This window comes from Mobula birostris, chromosome 23 (genome assembly GCF_030028105.1).
Source record: "Mobula birostris isolate sMobBir1 chromosome 23, sMobBir1.hap1, whole genome shotgun sequence".
Lineage (NCBI taxonomy): Eukaryota > Metazoa > Chordata > Chondrichthyes > Myliobatiformes > Myliobatidae > Mobula > Mobula birostris.
The window spans coordinates 2,782,817-2,802,943 of NC_092392.1; the positions used below are offsets into that span (position 1 = coordinate 2,782,817).

General features: G+C 44.4%; 1 protein-coding gene across 6 annotated transcripts in view; it reads right to left on the minus strand.

Annotated features, from left to right (window-relative positions):
- Positions 1–20,127, minus strand: part of plxna4 (plexin A4) — an 811,940-nt gene that overhangs the window by 204,742 nt on the left and 587,071 nt on the right. For all 6 annotated transcript variants that reach the window (XM_072241488.1, XM_072241485.1, XM_072241487.1 and 3 more), the window contains exons 8-9: positions 7,908–8,007; positions 3,184–3,298 (exon numbers count right to left, since the gene is read on the minus strand). In XM_072241488.1, coding sequence (XP_072097589.1) covers positions 3,184–3,298; positions 7,908–8,007 — 215 coding nt within the window. The remainder of the gene's footprint in view (positions 1–3,183; positions 3,299–7,907; positions 8,008–20,127) is intronic.

A 20,127-nucleotide genomic window follows, 5' to 3' on the forward strand; every position in this document is an offset into this window, starting at 1 on the left:
AATTCAAGCAACACACATCAAAGTTGCTGGTGAACGCAGCAGACCAGGCAGCATCTCTAGGAAGAGGTGCAGTCGACGTTTCAGGCCGAGACCCTTCGTCAGGACTAACTGAAGGAAGAGTGAGTAAGGGATTTGAAAGTTGGAGGGGGAGGGGGAGATCCAAAATGATAGGAGAAGACGGGAGGGGAAGGGATGGAGCCAAGAACTGGACAGGTGATAGGTGACAGAGGCTCCATCTTCCTCTCACCCCAACCCTCCCCTCTCCACTGACACCCCCAGCTTCCCTCCTCCCCCCTGATCCCAGCTCTCATCCGTGCCGGGTCTTTACCATCCCCTCCGACCTTCAACTGTTGGAGGCAGAACGCTCTGTTCTCAGTAAGGGCCTCACGTTTGTCCCCCTTCGCCCACACCTCAGCGAGTTCCGTGTTCGCCACGATGCGGAACTTTTCTTCCGCCGTCTCCGCCTCCGAGCCTACTTCTTCGGCAAGGACTCTTCCACCCCCACCGATGACCCCTTCTCCCGTCTTCAACCCTCCTCTTCTTCATGGACACCCCGCTCTGGTCTTCTGCCTGCTCTGGATCTCTTTATCGCTAATTGCCGACAGGACATCAACTGTCTCGACTTCACCGCACCTTGTCCCCATTCCAACCTCACTCCTTCCGAACGCTCTGCTCTCCACTCCCTCCGCACTAATCCTAACCTTATTATTAAACCCACCGATAAGGGGGGTGCTGTTGTAGTCTGGCGTACTGACCTCTACCTTGCCGAGGCACAGCGACAACTCGCGGATACCTCCTCTTATTTACCCCTCGATCGTGACCCCACTAAGGAGCACCAGGCCATTGTCTCCCACACCATCACCGACTTTATCCGCTCAGGGGGATCTCCCATCCACTGCTACCAACCTTATAGTTCCCACACCCCGCACTTCCCGTTTCTACCTCCTACCCAAGATCCACAAACCTGCCTGTCCTGGCCGACCTATTGTCTCAGCTTGCTCCTGCCCCACCAAACTCGTTTCTGCATACCTCGACACGGTTTTATCCCCCCTTGTTCAATCCCTTCCGACCTATGTTTGTGACACTTCTCACGCTCTTAAACTTTGATGATTTTAAGTTCCCTGGCCCCCACCGCTTTATTTTCACCATGGATGTCCAGTCCTTATATACTTCCATCCCCCATCAGGAAGGTCTCAAAGCTCTACGCTTCTTTTTGGATTCCAGACCTAATCAGTTCCCCTCTACCACCACTCTGCTCCGTCCAGCGGAATTAGTCCTTACTCTTAATAATTTCTCCTTTGGCTCCTCCCACTTCCTCCAAACTAAAGGTGTAGCTATGGGCATCCGTATGGGTCCTAGCTATGCCTGCCTTTTTGTTGGGTTTGTGGAACAATTTATGTTCCGTGCCTATTCCGGTATCTGTCCCCCACTTTTCCTTCGCTACATCGACGACTGCATTGGCGCTGCTTCCTGCACGCATGCAGAACTCGTTGACTTTATTAACTTTGCCTCCAACTTTCACCCTGCCCTCAAGTTTACCTGGTCCATTTCCAACACCTCCCTCCCCTTTCTAGATCTTTCTGTCTCTGTCTCTGGAGACAGCTTATCCACTGATGTCTACTATAAGCCTGCTGACTCTCACAGCTATCTGGACTATTCCTCTTCTCACCCTGTCTCTTGCAAAAACGCCATCCCCTTCTCGCAATTCCTCTGTCTCCGCCGCATCTGCTCTCAGGATGAGGCTTTTCATTCTAGGATGAGGGAGATGTCTTCCTTTTTTAAAGAAAGGGGCTTTCCTTCCTCCACTATCAACTCTGCTCTTAAACGCATCTCCCCCATTTCACGTACATCTGCTCTCACTCCATCCTCCCGCCACCCCACTTGGAATAGGGTTCCCCTGGTCCTCACCTACCACCCCACCAGCCTCCGGGTCCAACATATTATTCTCCGTAACTTCCGCCACCTCCAACGGGATCCCACCACTAAGCACATCTTTCCCTCCCCCCCCCCCACATTCCGCAAGGATCGCTCCCTACACAACTCCCTTGTCCATTCGTCCCCCCCATCCCCCCCCACTGATCTCCCTCCTGGCACTTATCCGTGCAAGCGGAACAAGTGCTACACATGCCCTTACACTTCCTCCTTTACCACCATTCAGGGCCCCAAACAGTCCTTCCAGGTGAGGCAACACTTCACCTGTGAGTCGACTGGGGTGATATACTGCGTCCGGTGCTCCCGATGTGGCCTTTTATATATTGGCGAGACCCGACGCAGACTGAGAGACCGCTTTGCTGAACATCTACGCTCTGTCCGCCAGAGAAAGCAGGATCTCCCAGTGGCCACACATTTTAATTCCACATCCCATTCCCATTCTGACATGTCTATCCACGGCCTCCTCTACTGTAAAGATGAAGCCACACTCAGGTTGGAGAAACAACACCTTATATTCCGTCTGGGTAGCCTCCAACCTGATGGCATGAACATCAACTTCTCTAACTTCCGCTAAGGCCCCATCTCCCCCTCGTACCCCATCTGTTACTTATATTTATGCACACATTCTTTCTCTCACTCTCCTTTTTCTCCCTCTGTCCCCCTGAATATACCTCTTGCCCATCCTCTGGGTCCCCCCCCCCCCGTCTTTCTTCCCGGACCTCCTGTCCCATGATCCTCTCATATCCCTTTTGCCTATCACCTGTCCAGCTCTTGGCTCCATCCCTCCCCCTCCTGTCTTCTCCTATCATTTTGGATCTCCCCCTCCCCCTCCAACTTTCAAATCCCTTACTCACTCTTCCTTCAGTTAGTCCTGACGAAGGGTCTCGGCCTGAAACGTCGACTGCACCTCTTCCTTCATAAACATGTTGTTTGTCTGTCTTAGACTGTGTGGAGCTTTTCACTCTTATTGTATTTATTTGTTCTACTATGAATGCTTGCAAGAAAATGAATCTCAAGGTAGTGTATGGTGACATATATGCATCTTGAAGCCTGAGCTTTGAGAATTTCCATTGATCTAGTGGCTTCTCAGGAGGACAGCAGGTGCAGGGAAATGGAAAGGAAGAATAAAATGTTGTCTCAATCTTATTTCCTGTTCCCTGTCACGGTTTTGGTTTCTAATACCGCCACTGTTTCTGGCAGCTGTGTAGGGTTCGAGGGTGGAGGGGAGAAGGAAGTTTGACATATCCTTACCTCCGACACATTGACTCGGCCCTCCTGGAAAGAGCACGTCCTTGGGTCATGCGTGCAGACGTGTCGATATTTACACCAGTGGCACTTATAGGGACTATTCACACACGACAGGCACCTGCTCACACAGAACACAGAATCAGATTGTGCATCACAAGCCATTGCAAAACCTTTGTGTATTTTAATTCAGACTGTCAAAATCTGTCTACTCCAACAAAATCCTTTGAATTGCCACAGTTCAAAAACGGTATAGCTATTCACATATAACTGGAATCCAATCACGTAATCAATGGATACAAGCTCTGATCAATCCTTCAAGTGATAAGGAAGTAAGATAGACGCAGAATAACTATTGGTTCCACTGAGTTCCAGGTGTCAACAATGTCAAGTCCTTGACAAAAGGTCATGAGGGAGGTCAGCAATGAGGCTCGAACAGAAAGCCAGCCACCGTGATGGAAGAAAAACAGTAACAGATAACAGCTTAGTGAATTGTGTGGACAAGTGGACAGCTTGCATTTATAGAGAACATTTTATGTTATCGTACATTGTAACAGGAGGGATAATAAAATCTGACCCTGAGCCACAGAACAAAATATTAAGATGGATAAACAACAAAGGATTGGCCAAAGAGTCAAGATTTAAGCTGTATTTAAAGGAGAAGAAAGCTGCAAGGAAGTCTAGAGAAGCAATCCCAGGTCTCTGGGGTTTAACAATTAAAGGCATGGCCACCAGATGAAAAATAATGGAAACACAAGAAGTGAAAATGGGAGAGCAGAGATCTGTTCAGGCTGGCGACATGGAGGCAGGAGATGAATGCCAAACTTTTCACATTTATACCCTAAGTCACCCTACAATTTGGAAGGATAAGCTAAAATTAGACGTACCAGTATTACAGGTGAGTAAAGATAACTAGAGAGGCTGGGGAGAAGAGTTGGTCAAAGTTGATTGGAATGGTAATTAGCGGTTGTCTCAGTCGGTAACGTTGATTCTTTATTCATTTTCATCGATGGTGCCTGACCTGAAGCAACATACACAAAATGCTGAGTTCCTCCAACATTTTGTGTGGGTTGCTCCACATTTCTATCCCTCTGCCCACCATCTGAAACATAGACTAGAGTGGGCACAAGAGGAATCTTCCCTCAACATCACAAATGCAAGAAAATCTGCAGATGCTGGATCTCCAAAGCAACACACACACACACACACACAATGCTGGAGGAACTCAGCAGGCCAGGCAGCATCTATGGAAAAGAGAAGATAGTTGACGTTTCGCATTGAGACCCTTCAACAGGACTGGAACGGAAGAGAAGTTAGAGTAAGGGGAGTAGGGGAAGAAGGTCAAGGTGGTAGGCAATAGGTGAAACTGGGAAGGGAAGGGATGAAGTAAAGAGCTGGGAAGTTGATTGGTGAAAGAAATAAAGGGCTGGAGGAGGTGGAGGTCCACTTCTGAACAACCCAATTTAATTAAGGCTGGAAATTCCACAGGGACTCCTGTAACTTGCTGCTAACATCATCATTATGGAGGAGAGGGGTGATGGGACAAGTGAAATCAATTAGCAAATAATCTGAGGAACTTCAGCAAATGATCTGAGGAACTTTGGCATGCTTGACAGAATTGATGCCACTAATTGCAGTTCATTTAGGCAATCTATTATTCAGAATCTTACAAACACAATCATGTAGATGCACTAATAATTAACAACTTACTGTACCATTATTAATGATCAACATTAAACATTATTTCTATGCTGTATTTTCTATAATATATTGCTTAGTTATTTAGAGTTACAGCACAGAATAGCCTTCCAGACCTTTCAGCCACTCTGCACAACAAACCCCCGACAACCCCTGATTTAAACCTAACCTAATCACTGGACAATTTACAATGACCACTAACCCAGTATGTCTTTGGACTGTGGACTGAGTGAGTTATACAGTATGTACTGTGTTGTGTACCTTGGTCGAGAGGAGCATTGTTCCATTTGGCGGCATACACAAATGACAATAAACTTGAACTTGAGAAAGCCTTGCAGACTTACCAACAGCAATGTCCATCCATGGACACTGGTATCTTTACAGTAATTGAAAGTCTGGTTAGGTCTTGTGGAGAAGGCTTAGATAAAGTATGACCAAGCAGTTTAAAATCAACAATGTTATGAGAGGGTGAAAAAGGAGAAAGCAGTCGCTGAAGAGTCAACAACTATGGGAAAGGGAGCACACCATAAACAAATATCTTTATTTACCCAAGTTATGATTTTTAATGCCTGGACTGAAAAGCTGGAAACAGATTAAATCACGGCTTTCAGTAGGAAATTGGATAAATATTTGAAGAAGGAAAAAATTTGCAGAGATATGAAGAAACATTCTGGAAGGAGAATTAACTGAACAGCTCATTGAAAGCCGGTAAAGATCCAAATACCCACCTGACATCTACAGACAGAGGGATTCAGGGTTCCTGCAGTCCACAACTATCTGCTGCAAGTGCCCCATTAGATACATCTGGAATTTAGAGCCACAGCTAGAAACTCAAGTAGGTGAGAGCATCTGGAGAGGGGATTTGAATATGACTACCAGACAGCTTGACAAGAATGCCACCTCTATGCCAATGACTCATTCCTGGTCTAGAATGTGAAAGTAGGGATAGATATTCAGCTGTAGGCCAGCTTTCATTTCAATTTTTGTTAAGGTATTAAATTGGGAAAGGTTAGAGCAGCTATTTAATCCCAGATGACATATTATCCCTAAGATAAGAAAGTTGGAGACTAACTAGAAGGAATATGAGATGTAGTTTACCACACTGAGAGTGGCCTTGTCCTGGCAAACAAGGAGGTCATGAACCGGAATGTCGGAACAGGAATGGGAATAGGAATTAAAATAGCTTGCCACCAGGAAATGCCACCTTTGGCAGATAGAGTGGAGGTGCTCGACAAAGTGGTCTCCTGTCTTACGACAGATCTCACCAATATAAAGCAGGCCACAAAGGGAGCACCAGATACAATAGACGGCCCCAATAGATTTGCAGGCAAAGTGTTGCCTCACCTGGAAAGACTGTCTGGGGCACCGTAAGGTAGGAAGTATATGGGCCGCAGTAGCATTTCTGTTACTTGCAAGGATATGTGCCAGGAGGGAGATTTGCAGGGAGGGACAAGTGGACAAAGGAACCATGGAGGCAGAGGTTCCTACAGGAAGTGGAGAGATGGGTGGGAGGTGTCTAAAGATGCGCTTCATGGTAGGACCCAGCTGAAGATGACATAAGTTGCAGGGATTGATGTGTTGGATGCGGAGGCTCTTGGAGTGCTAGGTGAGGACAACAGGAACTCCATTCCTGTTCAGGTGGCAGGAGGATGGTGTGAGTGCAGATGTCCAGGACATGGAGGTGATACAGGTGAGGGCAGCATCAACAGTGGAGGAAGGGAAACCCCATTCTTTGAAGAAGGAGGACAGCCTGATGTCCTGGAAAGGAAAGCCTCATCCTGGGAACAGATGCGGTGGAGACAAAGAACTGAGAAAAGGAGTCAGGATGGAAGAGGTATAATCAAGATCACCATGGGAATCAATAGGCTTATAAGAGATATTGGTAGACAGTGATGGAGATAAAGAGATTGAGAAAGGGGAAGAAGGTGTCAGAAATGGACCAAGTGAATTTAAGGGCAGGTGGAAGTTGGAGACAAAGTAAATGAAATTGATGAGCTCAGCATGGGTACATGAAGCAGCACCAATACAGTCATCAATGGGATGCAGAAAGAGCTGTGGAACATTATCAGGGAAGGCATGGAACAGGAACTGTTCTACGTAGCCAATGAAAAGGCAGACATACCTGGGGCCCATGTGGGTGCTAATGACTTTGACTTTGGAGAAAGTCGGAGGAGCTGAAGGAGAAGTTGTTGAGGGTGAAGACCAGTTCTGCCAATTGGAGGAGGGTATTGGTGGAGGGGAACTGGTTGGATCTTTTGTTGAGAAAGAAGCGGAGAGCTTTAAGGCTTTCTTGATGTCAGAAGGAGCAGTGGGCCATCTGACTGTTCAAATCTGTCTCAACATACAATATGATCATGGCTAATCTATGCTGCCCTTAACTTCTCTCCTGTGCCATTTCTCCATTCCCTTCTTTGATCTATCAAAGATTGATTCATTACACAAGAGATTCTGCAGATGCTGCAAATCCAGAGTAACACACACAAAATGATGGAAGAACTTAGCAGGTGTGGATGCATTTATGTAGTGGAACCATTGACGTTTCAGGGTGCTACTTATCCTTAGAACTGGAGTGGAAGTGGGAAATCCTTTATTCTAAACGCTATAAAGAGCCCCCATCCTCCACCATTTTTTGTGTGTTGCTAAATATTGATTCACCATCACTTTAAATACATCCAAGAATCCAGCTCCCACCACCCACTGGCGCAGAGAATCTCAGGGAATCATCATCCTCTGTAAGAAAGAAATTTCCACACATCTTAGTTTTAAATGACTGATCCCTTACCTTGTACCCAAATACCATGGTTCAAGACTGTCCCACTGTGAAAACATCTCAATATCCACCCCTCCTTAGAATCTTACACATTTGAGTAAGATTGAGCTTATTCTTCTAAACTCCATGGAATACAGACCCAAGCTACTGGGAGGACAACCTTCTCATCCCACTATCTTGGTAGCAATAACCTCTCATCCTAATCTCTTGGTAGAACAACCCATTCGTTCCAACAATCAAAGGTGCAATCAGACTAACTTACGAGTGATGAACACTGCAATTGTAGAAGACAAAGCTGGTGCTGGCAAAAGTCATGCCCGTCTCCTTGGACTTCAGCCGGAGTTGGACCACTTGATGATCTCCTGCCACAAAGAAACACAAAATTTAGCAATCAGTCCAGCCAACATTGAGTAAAGGCAGCCCTTTCTGTATATTGCTCCCTTCCTTGTAGACAGAGATCTTCGTTTTTGAAAGGCCTTGCTTGGAATTTTATAATCTTCATTGGTTGCTCAGTTTGAGGAAATTTGTGATATATTGGGCATTATTGATTAGTTAGAAAAACAGATAATTTCAGTCTCAATAAATTGTAATTACATCAAAAGCAGCAACAGTAACATGTGCATATTCACATTAGTATTAAAAATTCATCTAGTGTCCATTCTCCCAAATGAGTGATCGAACATAAAAATATTCTGCAGATGTTGTGATTCAAAAACATTGCTGTCCAGGCAAGCAGCGCCGGTGCAGGAAGAAACAGAAGCCTGTTTTAGGTTGCACAGAAGAGAGGAAGTGGGGCGGGGTCAGTGTTGGGAAGAACTAAGGCAATGCCTGGGGCAGGATCACACCAAGATGGGCTGAAGTCGAGAGTGAGGAGGACTATCAAAGCTTGCAGCGGGATCTGGATCAACAAGAAAATGGGCTGAAAAATTAATGCGGACAAGTGTGAGGTGTTGCACTTTGGAAGGACCAACCAGGGTAGGTCTTACATGGTGAGTGGTAGGATACTGAGGCCGTTTCTTGGCTGGACAATCCCCTCATCTCACTCACTTAATCTTCTTCTTCATGTGCCTTGCGCGTTACACACTTGGGCGATCATGGCTTTCCACATTGAACGATCCCATGCAGCCTCAATGATATCTCGCACACTTAGATCTGTTAGTTCTTTCACAGTGTCCATATATTTTCTTCTTTGCCTTCCTCTTCCGTGTTTCCCGGGCATACGGCCTTGTAAAGTAAGGCATTCTATTTCTCCCTTTCTGATGACATGGCCCAGGAATTTAAGTTTCCTCTAATTTAAGGTTCTCATTAAAGATCTTTTTGCATGGGCACGTTGGAGTACTGTCTCATTAGTTACCCTATCTCTATATGATATTTTCAGCATTCTTCCAAGAAACCACATTTCTGTTGCTTCTAAGTTTCTTCGGAGTTCTGGTGTTATAGTCCATGTTTTGGAAGCATACAGCAAGATTGACCAGTTGTAACATTTTAGTAGCCTAAGCCTTGTTGTCATAGAAATGTGTCTGTTGGTAAAAATGGGTTTCATTTTTTGGAAGTTGGTTTTGACAATGGCAATTCTTTTTATTTCTACTTTACTTCTAGCATCTTGTGATATAAAGATACCAAGGTAAACAAAGCTGGTCTTTTGTTCAATCTCGATTGTACAATTGGCAGTTGGCACTATCCTGCTGTTTTGATATTACTATACGTTTGGTGTGGTTTTTTTTTTAAAAACAGTTGATGATTAGACCAAAAACTGCACTTGTTTGTACAACTTAGTCTAGGAGGATTTGTAGGTCTTCTGCAGCACTTGCTGTTAGGATGGTATCATCTGCATATCTTATATTGTTGATGTTAACACCTCCGATTTTTATCCCATCTAGGTCTTCTACTTCTATTTCTCTGAGAATCACTTCACTATAGAACTCACTTAGTAGGATATTTATTTTCCACAGGTGGCAAAACAAAAAAAATCAAATTGTAATCTTTAATGGTGAAATTAAATATCAATGGTCACTGTACAAATCTGAGGATTGGGAATCAGATTCTATGCTTTTGGTAACAGTTTCTTGTATGATCTGGATGCCTGGGGATATAACAAGTCTCAAATCCCTATTGTGAGGGCTCACTCTGTCACCCAGCAAGCCCTCAATCTCATGTGGACACAAGAAAAATGACAAAAAAGCAGTTTCTGCAGAGAACTGTGGGCAGCAGCACTGATGTGGCCACACGCCAGGCCGAGCAGACTGCTTTCAGCTCCTGGAAGGGCTCAACGGCTGAATGTTGGTGGGAGACTTGGAGATAGTGCACCATTGACAGCAGCCTGGTGCTTCCTGGAGTCCAGCCACAGTTCCTCTGCTCTCTGATTGCCTCATCTATCAAAGTGTCTGTTTTGGGGAAATTACTGAAGAAGTGCCAACGCTGTGGTGCCAAGTGTTATCCGGGAGCCTCTGCTGATCTTTCTCTCATTTTTGCTTTAAATCAGCCATACTTTTTGCTGCCATCTCTGAACAGTTCCACTCCTCTCCAATTCATACCTTTGTGTCTGTTTTTGGATTTTATCTCCTAATTTTACACCGTCTCTTTTAAAAACACAATCCACATTGTCCTCTGGTGTGACTCTAATTTCACAGTTCTGAAATCACTGAACTTGACACAGCAAAACTAGGACACACAGTAATTGGCTCTGTCCTTATATTACACAGGCCACATAATTATCCTGATTGCTATAATGAGCCGACTTGATTAGAAAGCATTAGTTATAAGAAGAGGGTGGACAAACTCGAGCTGTTTTCTCTGGAGCGTCGCAGACTTGATGGAAATTTCAAAAATTATGAGAGCCACAGATAGGATGGAATTGGACTGGACTGTAGAATTGTTAGTTTTCGTATAATTTAACTTTCTTATGCTTGTTTGTATTTCTATACCATCACCAATAGACGTGTAATTGTTCAGTGAGTTTTTCCAGTGGTTACAGTTGCCTCTGTATTTTTCTGGAAACTTCTTGGGTGGGTGTCACATGACTTGAATCTGGCTATCTGTTTGGTTATCAATGGAATTTCTGTTTACCTCTTCTCTGGTATGAGAAAACCACACTACTTTTTAGTCTTTTTCTTTGTCTCTCTTGATGATTCTTCTTTGCTCTTGTAACACTTAATAAAACAATCATAAGCAATACACTTTATGCCTCGTTCTTGTCTTCCAAAGAACCTTTGGATCACAAAAGCACTGGGATCCAACAATACATTGTCAGAGGCTTTCTCCCAGGAGAGAATTGTCAAATACCAGAGGGCATACATTTATGATGAGAGGTAGAAAGTTCAAAGGAGATGTGTGGATAAGATTTTTTTTAAACATAGAGTTATATGTGCCTGTCAGGGGTGGTGGTGGGAACAGACCCGATACTGACGTTTAAGAGGCATTTAGGCAGAATCACAAACAGGCAGGCAACGGAAGAGTCGGGACCATGTGCAGGCACACAGCTTTAGTTTAACTTGCTGTCGTAGTTGTCAAGGATAACAATGACTGAGGTCTGTGTTCCTGTGCTATATTTTTCTATGTATTTGACAATGTATATTAGTGCCCATAATATTGTAAAGCTCCTCACAGTGGCATCATTCTTCAAAATTTGACGAGTGTTATAAGTCAATCGTAGGATAGGTGGTCCAGAGACCGGTCAAAGAGGTGAGTGATCAGGAGCATCAGGAAGCATTGGAGAGACTTAAACATAGAACAGTATAGCATAGTATGGGACCTCTTGGCCACAAGATTGTGCCAAGCAACATAAATCTAATCTAAGACCTCCCTCTTACACAACCCATAACCCTCCATATTCCTTACACCCATGTGCCTTCCTAAGAGCCTTCTAAAGTCAAGTCAAGTCACTTTTTATTGTCATTTCGACCATAACTGCTGGCACAGTACACAGTAAAAACGAGACAATGTTTCTCAGGACCATGGTGCTACATGAAACAATACAAAACTACACTGAACTACATAAAACAACACAAAACTACACTAGACTACAGACCTACCCAGGACTGCGTAAAGTGCACAAAACAGTGCAGGCATTACAATAAATAATAAACAAGACAATAGGCACAGTAGAGGGCTGTAGGTTGGTGTCAGTCCAGGCTCTGGGTATTGAGGAGTCTGATGGCTTGGGGGAAGAAACTGTTAAATAGTCTGGTCGTGAGAACCCGAATACTTCAGTGCCTTTTGCCAGATGGCAGGAGGGAGAAGAGTTTGTATGAGGGGTGCGTGGGGTCCTTCATATTGTTGTTTGCTTTATGGATGCAGCGTGTAGTGTAAATGTCTGTAATGGCGGGAAGATAGACCCCGATGATCTTCTCAGCTGACCTCACTATCCGCTGCAGGGTCTTGCAATCTGAGATGGTGCAATTTCTGAACCAGGCAGTGATGCAGCTGCTCAGGATGCTCTCAATACAACCTCTGTAGAGTGTGGTGAGGATGGAGTGGGGAGGGGTGGACTTTTATAAATGTCCCTATTATATCAGCCAAGCACAGGGTTTTGATACATGATAGCACAAGATCCAAAAATGCAGTGATCATGATCAAATCAATATTTTCAGTATTTCCTTCTTTCTCCAGTTGGTATAAATTCTAAATGGGATGACAATCTATCATGCCAATTGCCTAGGTCAGATTAGAGCAAGGTTCCTAGCCTGGAGCCCACAGACCTGTTGGATAATGGTAGGCACCCATAACGTAAACGAGGATGGCAAGCCTTGCATCAGAACAACAAACAGGAAACTGGAGGAACTCAGAAGGTCAGGCAGCATCAGGGGATGGAAATGGACAGTCGACATTTCAGGTCAAGACCTTTCATCTGGATTAATCCATCAGTTAAGTTAGAGCCTGGTTTTGATTCTCACCAGTTGCCATGGCTTAAGGACCCGGAGTCATACAACAAACAAACAGGACCTTCGGCCCACAAAATCTATGATGGTCGTCAAGCACCCAGTTATACAAATGGTATTTTATCCTCCCTATATTCCTATCACCCCCCACATCCAGATTTTATTTCAAGATATTAGTTATTTTCACTTCTGCCAGCAATTATTCATAACACATGTATCCCATCATGTCCGTCCATATACAACAGCTGGGACCAGAAATTCGTTAATCAATATTGATTCTTCCTCATTGCCGGGTTATTCAGCACGGCTTAAGCAATGACCTCTGTGAAAAGATCATTGGCCTGAGAAACAATGACAGTCAGACCATCAGCTGAGGCTTTAAAAGGCATTGTTCAGACTGTACGTGGAGCATTATGAGCAGCTTTGGGACCCTTATCTAAGAAAAGATGTCATGACATTGGACAGCACCCAGAGGAGGCTCACAAAAATGATCGAGAAACAGAAGGTCTGAGGAGTGTTTGATGGCTCTGGGCCTATACTCGCTGAAACTTAGAAGAATGAGGGAGGCATCTCATTGAAACCTATTGAATACTGAAAGACCTGGACAGAGTGGACATGGACAGTATGTCTCCTATTGTCGAAAAATCTAGGACCACAGGACACAGCCTCAGAACAGGACATCTCTTTAGAAGAGAGATGAGGAAGAATTGCTTTAGCCAGAGGGGGGCGAATCTGTGGAATTAATTACCACAGTCAGCCGTGGAGGCCAAGTCATTGAGTATACTTAAAGCAGAGCTTGATAGGTTCTTGCTTAGTAAGAGAATCAAAGGTTGCAAGGAGAAGGCAGGAAAGTGGGGTTGAGGGAGCTAATAGATCAGCCATGATGGAATGGCAGAATGTAAATAAGTCTTATGATCTTATCAACAAGTATGGTCAAAAGAGAAAGGTATGGTGGAGGCTTACGGAAAGGAGCATCTAAGTACATGAGTTTAGGGACCACAGGTACTGGCAAGAGAAATAATGGAGTCATACACTCAGAATTCCAGAAGCTGTTTAACACAGGAGTGGAAGAGCCAGCAGGGTGAATCTGAGGATGGTGTTCAGATGTCACTGGGAAAAGGAAAATGCTACTTATCAATTTGAGGTAATTCAACCAGAACAAAATTTGTTCCCGTTACCACAGTTTCTGTAGATGGAGCGTGAGGCTGGGGGGTTGAGGAAGGGTGAGGAACAACCTGTTGGAAATGCACCACTGTGCAATGCCAACTATTATCACAAAGCTTCCAATTACACTCAGTGTCCACTGCTTTACATTCCTCCTGTAAGTGGCCACTGGGTGTATGTTTGTGGTCTTCTGCTGCTGTAGTCCATCCACTTCCAGTTTCAACATGTTTTGCATTCAGAGAGACTCTTCTGCATATCACTGATGTAACACACGGTTATATGAGTTACTGTCACCTTGCAGTCAGCTTGAATCAATCTGGTCATTCTCCTCTGAATTCTTGTTAACAAAGCACTTTTGCCCACTTTCGCCTACAGAACAGCACTTACTGCATGTTTTTTATTTCTCACACCATCCTCTGTAAAATCTAAAGACTATTGTGCATGGAAATCCCAGAAGATTAGCAGTTTCTGAGACACTCAAACCATCCCAACAGGCACCAACAATTATTCCACAGTCAAAGTCACTTAGATCACATTCTGATGTTTGGTCTGAACCTCTTGCAACACACACAAAATGCCAGAGGAACTCAGCAGGCCAGACAGCATCTATGCAAAAGAGTACAGTCGATGTTTTGGGCCAAGACACTTCATCAGGACAGCTGACCTTTCATCAACTTAACTAAACATCGACTGTACTCTTTTCCATAGATGCTGCCTGACCTGCTGGGTTCCTCCAGCATTTTGTGTATGTTGCTTGGATTTCCAGCATCTGCAGATTTTATCGTGTTTGTAACTGAACCTCTTGACCATGTCTACATGTTTTTATACACTGAGTTACTGCCACATGATTGGCAGATTAGATATTTGCATTACCGAGCAGGTGTAAAGATGTACCTATTAAAGCGGCCACTGGGGTATATTATGTTAACAAGCTGTTCTTGTGGTCTGTGGCTACAGCACTCAATCAGGTTGCTGGCTCCTCATTCACAGTGTGGCACTTGGCACTTCCTCAGTCAAAAAAAACACTTCTTTTAAAACTAAAATACTTTTGAGACATCCTGAGGTCACAAAGGATGCTGGAGAAATACAAGTCACCCTTTATTCTTTAGCAGAGATGATAATTGACAGCAAACTGACTATCAAAAAAAAGCAGTCACTAAAAGAAATTATTCAACTGGTAATGGAAAAGCGATTGCAAGCAATTATCCAGCAATCTGAAAATGGGCCTCTTTTTTGAATGTCTCTCCCACCTACTTCGAAAGGAACGACAGCTATACAGCCCGACACTTGTACAATAGCTTATGATCATTACCAAACCTCAGTGTCTGATCTAAGTGTCTTTGCAAAAGACTGTGATTGACAGCCCCATTAACATGACACTTAATATTAAAGTGATGAAAGCCTTAAGTGCACTTAGCTACAAAGGACATGACAATTATTCTTATTTTATCACAAATTTGATTCCAGATTATTAACTCAGGATTAAGTTTTTTCTCCTCTCTCTCTCGAAGAGCCAATTGGTGCACCTCCCTAATTGAATGTTTCCTCTTCATCACACTCTGCTGTGGAGACCAAGTCATTGGGCATATTTAAAGCAGAGGTTGATGGGTTCTTGATTAGCAAGGGTATCACAGGGAGAAGGCTGGGGAATGGGGTTGGGAGGGATAGTAAATCAGCCATGGTGGAATGGCAGAGCATCCCCAGTGGGTTCAAAGGCCTAGTTCTGCTCCTGTGTCTTTATGGTCTCAAATACAAGAGATTCAGCAGATGCTGGAAATCCAGAGCAACACACACAGAATGCTGGAGGAACTCAGCAGGTGAGGAGCATCTGTGGAAATTAATAAACAGTTGATGTTTATTCTTCAGGACTGTAACGGAAGGGGGAAAATGCCAGAATAAGAAGGTGGTGGGAGGGGAAAGAGGACCAGGCGATAAGGTGACCCAGGTGGGTTGCAAAGTTAAAGGGCTGGAGAACAAGCAATCTGATAGAAGAGGAGAGAGGACCATGGGAGAAAGGAAATAAGGAGGGGCACCAGGGGAGGTGATAGGCAGGAGAGGAGAAAAGGTGCAGAATAGAAGAGACAAGGGGGAGGGGAAAAATCTGGAAGGAGAAATCATGCCATCAGGTTGGAGGCTACTTAGATGCAATATGTTCCTCCGCCCTGAGAATGACCTCATTGTGGCATAAGAGGAGGCCATGGACCAACATGTCAGAATGGGAATGGGACTAGGAATTAAAATGTTTAGTCACTGGGAAATTCCACTTTTGGCAAATGGAGCAGAGGTGCTCGACAAAGCAGTCCCCAGTTTATGATAGGTCTCACCACCGCAGAGTAGACCACAATGGGAGCACCGGACATAATAGATGAACCCAATAGTTTCACAGATGAAGTGTTGCCTCACTTGGAAGGACTGTTTAGGGCCTTGAATGGAAGTCGGGGTGGAGATAAATGGGCAAGTGTAACAGGTATGTCCCAGGAGAGAGATTAGTTGGACACATAGGCTTATGAGATGGTAGGTGAGGACAACAGGAACGATATCTCTATTGAGGTGGTGGGAAGATGGGCTGAGTGCGGATGTCTGGGAGATGGAGACTTAGCTTTTGGCGGTAGGATCCCATTGAAGATAGCGGAAGTTGTGGAGGATGATGTTTTGGACGCAGAGGTTCGTAGGGTGGTAGGTGAGGACAACAGGAACGATATCTCTGTTGAGGTGGTGGGAAGACGAGGTGAGTGCAGATGTCTGGGAAATGGAGAAGGTGCAGTTTGGTGGCAGGTTCCCTTTGAAGATGGCGGATATTATTATTTATACGGGGCCTCAGAATGCAGGGTAGCAAGGAACATTAAAAGAAGATTGGTAAAGATCAGGCTAAATAGGTTTTGCATGAGCATCACCCCTTTGACACCCACAGCAAATTCAGCCATCAATACCCTCTGATCACAACCACAACATTGTTTCAGCCTACAGTCTTCGAATCTGGCCCACCTCCCTCCGCGGCCATCACTGTCCTACATCCTGACTGAGTGAGGAAACTGTCATGTACCGTGACATGTTCATCTGTTTCCATTTGCACCTTCTGAAAGCTCTGAGTGCAAGTCAGCTATTAGGCATTGAAACTGGTCTGTGCCTCACCACTGGCTCCATCAGTCAATGTCTTGTCACATTACATTGTACAACTTCAGTGCACATCGATCAGAATCACCTCCTGCTCCCTTCGGTCCTGAACGGTATTTCCAATATCCATTCCATTGCTGCAGAAGCCTCAATATTCCTACTCAAAGTTCCTTCTACACTCTTTGCTCTCTACCCATAGAAGAATTCTTGAAAACCATCTTTCCTAGCACAACTTTCAGAGCTCTTTCTGAAATCTCCCTCTTTAACCCTTGATCTACTTGATAAGATTCCTCTGTAGAATATCTTACGATATTAATGAGTATCATATAAAACAAATATACCTCTTGCTGTGTTTGACTATAACCTACACTAATTGCTGTTAACCTCTAAAACTGGGCACTTGCATAACCCCTCTTTGAATGAAGGCAACACACACAAAATGCTGGAGGAACTCAGCAGGCCAGGCAGCATCTACGAAAAAGAGTAAACAGTTGACGTTTTGATCTGTAACCCTTCATCAGGGCTAGAAAAAGGGGATCAGAAGTCAGAGTAAGATGGTAGGGGGAGGAGAGGAAGAAGTACAAGGTAGAAGGTGATAGGTGAAACTGGGGGGGGGGGGAGGCTGAAGTAAAGAGCAAGGAAGTTGATTAATGAAAGAGATAAAGGGCTGGGGAAGGGGACAGAAGGCCATGGAACAAAGGGAAGAGGGAGGAACACCAGAGGGAGATGAATGAATTTATTAACTGCAAGATAAATCTGGATGATTCCGTATTGGCAGGTTCAATTCCCACTACTGTCTGTTAGGAGCCTGCACATTCTCCGCGTGACCCTGTGGGTTTCCTCCCACGGTCTAAAGATATACGAGTCAGTAAGTTAGTTGGTCACACAGGTGTAATTGGGTGACAAAGGCTTGTTGGGCCAGAAGGGTCTGTTATCGAGTTGTATTGCTAAATAGATAAATAAATCTTCTGACAGTAATCTAATTCAACTACCAGAGAGACATCCGCACTCAACACTCCAGTAAAATTCATTCTAGTGTAAAATACAAGCTTCCATTCAGCATTTTGATTCTACTAAATTTGTAGAAAACACACATTATTTCTCATATATGTGTTTTTATTCTGTTTATATGCCTTAAATGCACAAGGTCCAATTATTAACTCACAGGTTGTGTAATGATTACAGTGTACACAAGAAGCCCGCAAGGAGTTTTATTAACCCAGTGTTCATTACACTAAGCTGCTTGCTCTTCTGAAACAGAACAATAAATTGGGCAGGCTTCGTATACAATAGAAAAATCATTTCTTGTTCCAGAAGCTCCAAGGGTACCTGAGCAATCAGGCGGCAAACTAACCATTTCTTTTACATGAAGAATTTATCAATGTACAAAACAAATTGCTCCACTGGCAGGTTAATTTCACTCAGGGGAAAATCTCAGAATCATAATTGTTTGCAAATGATTGATTGTAAATAAATATATTTATAATTATATAATACTGGCAGATTAGACTTCACAATTGCGGCTGAATTCTTCAGTGGTACAGAAATCGAATGATAACGCTGGAGCTGATGAGGAACTAATGAATGTTTCTGCATTATTTAGGTTGTCAAGCTTCAGGACTACAACGTCCCAAAATAATCAGCACTCAGAGTGTGCCCAATTATTGCACTGTCTGCTTGGAACATGGATCACTAGACACCCATGGGGTCTTCAGATTGGGTGAACCACACCGATAAAACACTCAGCGGACCAGGGACAACAGACACAACCATAAACTGTATTAGAAGGACAGGCTGTCAGAATCCTTTATAGGGTGAAGAGCATGTTTGGGCACCCTGTTACCGTAGCGATTAGTGCGACTCTATTACTTCCCAGGGTGTCAGGGTTCGGAGGTCAATTCCAACGTCATCTGTAAGGAGTCTGTACATCTTCCCTATGGAATGCGTGGGTTTACTCTGGGTGCTCCAGTTTCCTTCCACAGTCCAAAGACATACCGGTTAGTAAGTTAATTAGTCATTGTAAATTGTCCCATGATTAGGCGAAGGTTAATCGGAGGTTGCTGGATGACGCAGCTCGAAGGGCTGAATGGGGTCTATTCTGCACTGTAGCTCAATAGATAGATAAACAGAGTGACAGACAGACAAACAGATAAATACATAAATAAAGAGTGAAGGATTTTGTGCTCTAGCCACTGTCATGTACAGTTGATTGAACTTGGAAGTTTAGTATTGGACTGTAGTCAAGTTCAAAGTTCATATTTATTATCAAAGTATGTATACCATATACAACCTTGATTCATTTTCTTGCAGACAGGAAAACATGGAAATACAATAGAATTCATCCATATATTCTTTTGTATATCCTTATTTCTCTTTTGGTTCGTTAAGGTTGTTATAGCCAAGGGTGGTAATGGAGACAAGCTCCCACTACCTATTAAATGCTCCCAATGTCATGCGCCTCTCCTGGCCTTCACGTGTGACATAGGTACTAAGCTCGGATGAACCATTTCTATTGACAGGAAAAGGGGCAAAGGTGGGCTACTGGCAGCTCAAAACCAGTCGCTTCAGGCAGTCAGGGCTCGTCAGCCGTGCACGGCAGCTCATCTCGGAGAAGGAGAACTTTGATCTCAAACCACCGCTGCCCTGTGGCTACACCCACTCATGGAGGAAGGCTTCAGTGACTCCGAGGGCAAAGGCCAGAGCTGGAGTCCGTAAGGCAGTCCTAGGTTAAGCTCAATGCTGACTGGCAACTCCTGTGACACTACTGGCACCTAACTGTATCGGTCTCCGCCGTTCCTTTGGGTTCATCAGATGCGTGGAGAGGGGGAGCTTGCTACGTTGCCAACAGATTGTCCAGGCTTGCATACCTAGGCAGCTAGGATGCAACATTCGATCCTGACCAATGGAGGTCTCACTCATTCTGCAAGAAAATGAATCCCAAGGTTGTATATGGTCATAGTAGTAAGGTGCAATCACTGGATTGGACCCTGATGTTCTCCTCAGGGGTTGTCTGTCTATTGATGGGTCCTCAAGTGGCTGTAGAGGCTGATCCAGGATCCACATGTTCTGGTGTAATCTGGACAAGAGTAAGTGGTGACTGTGGTTAGTGGTTGGGTCCTTTGGTTGTTTAGTCTCTCCTTTCACAGCTGCCACTTGTTCTCTGTGGCACATTGAGGTCGCTCTTGTGTAGCGGTACTCCTTCTTGAACAGGTTTTCTCCAGATGTATCTATTGGTACGGTGTCTTCCCAGTTTTTACGTGTAACGTTGAATTTCTTCAGGCTGATTTTGATGTTATCTTTGAAGCGTTTCCTTTGCCAACTAGGAAC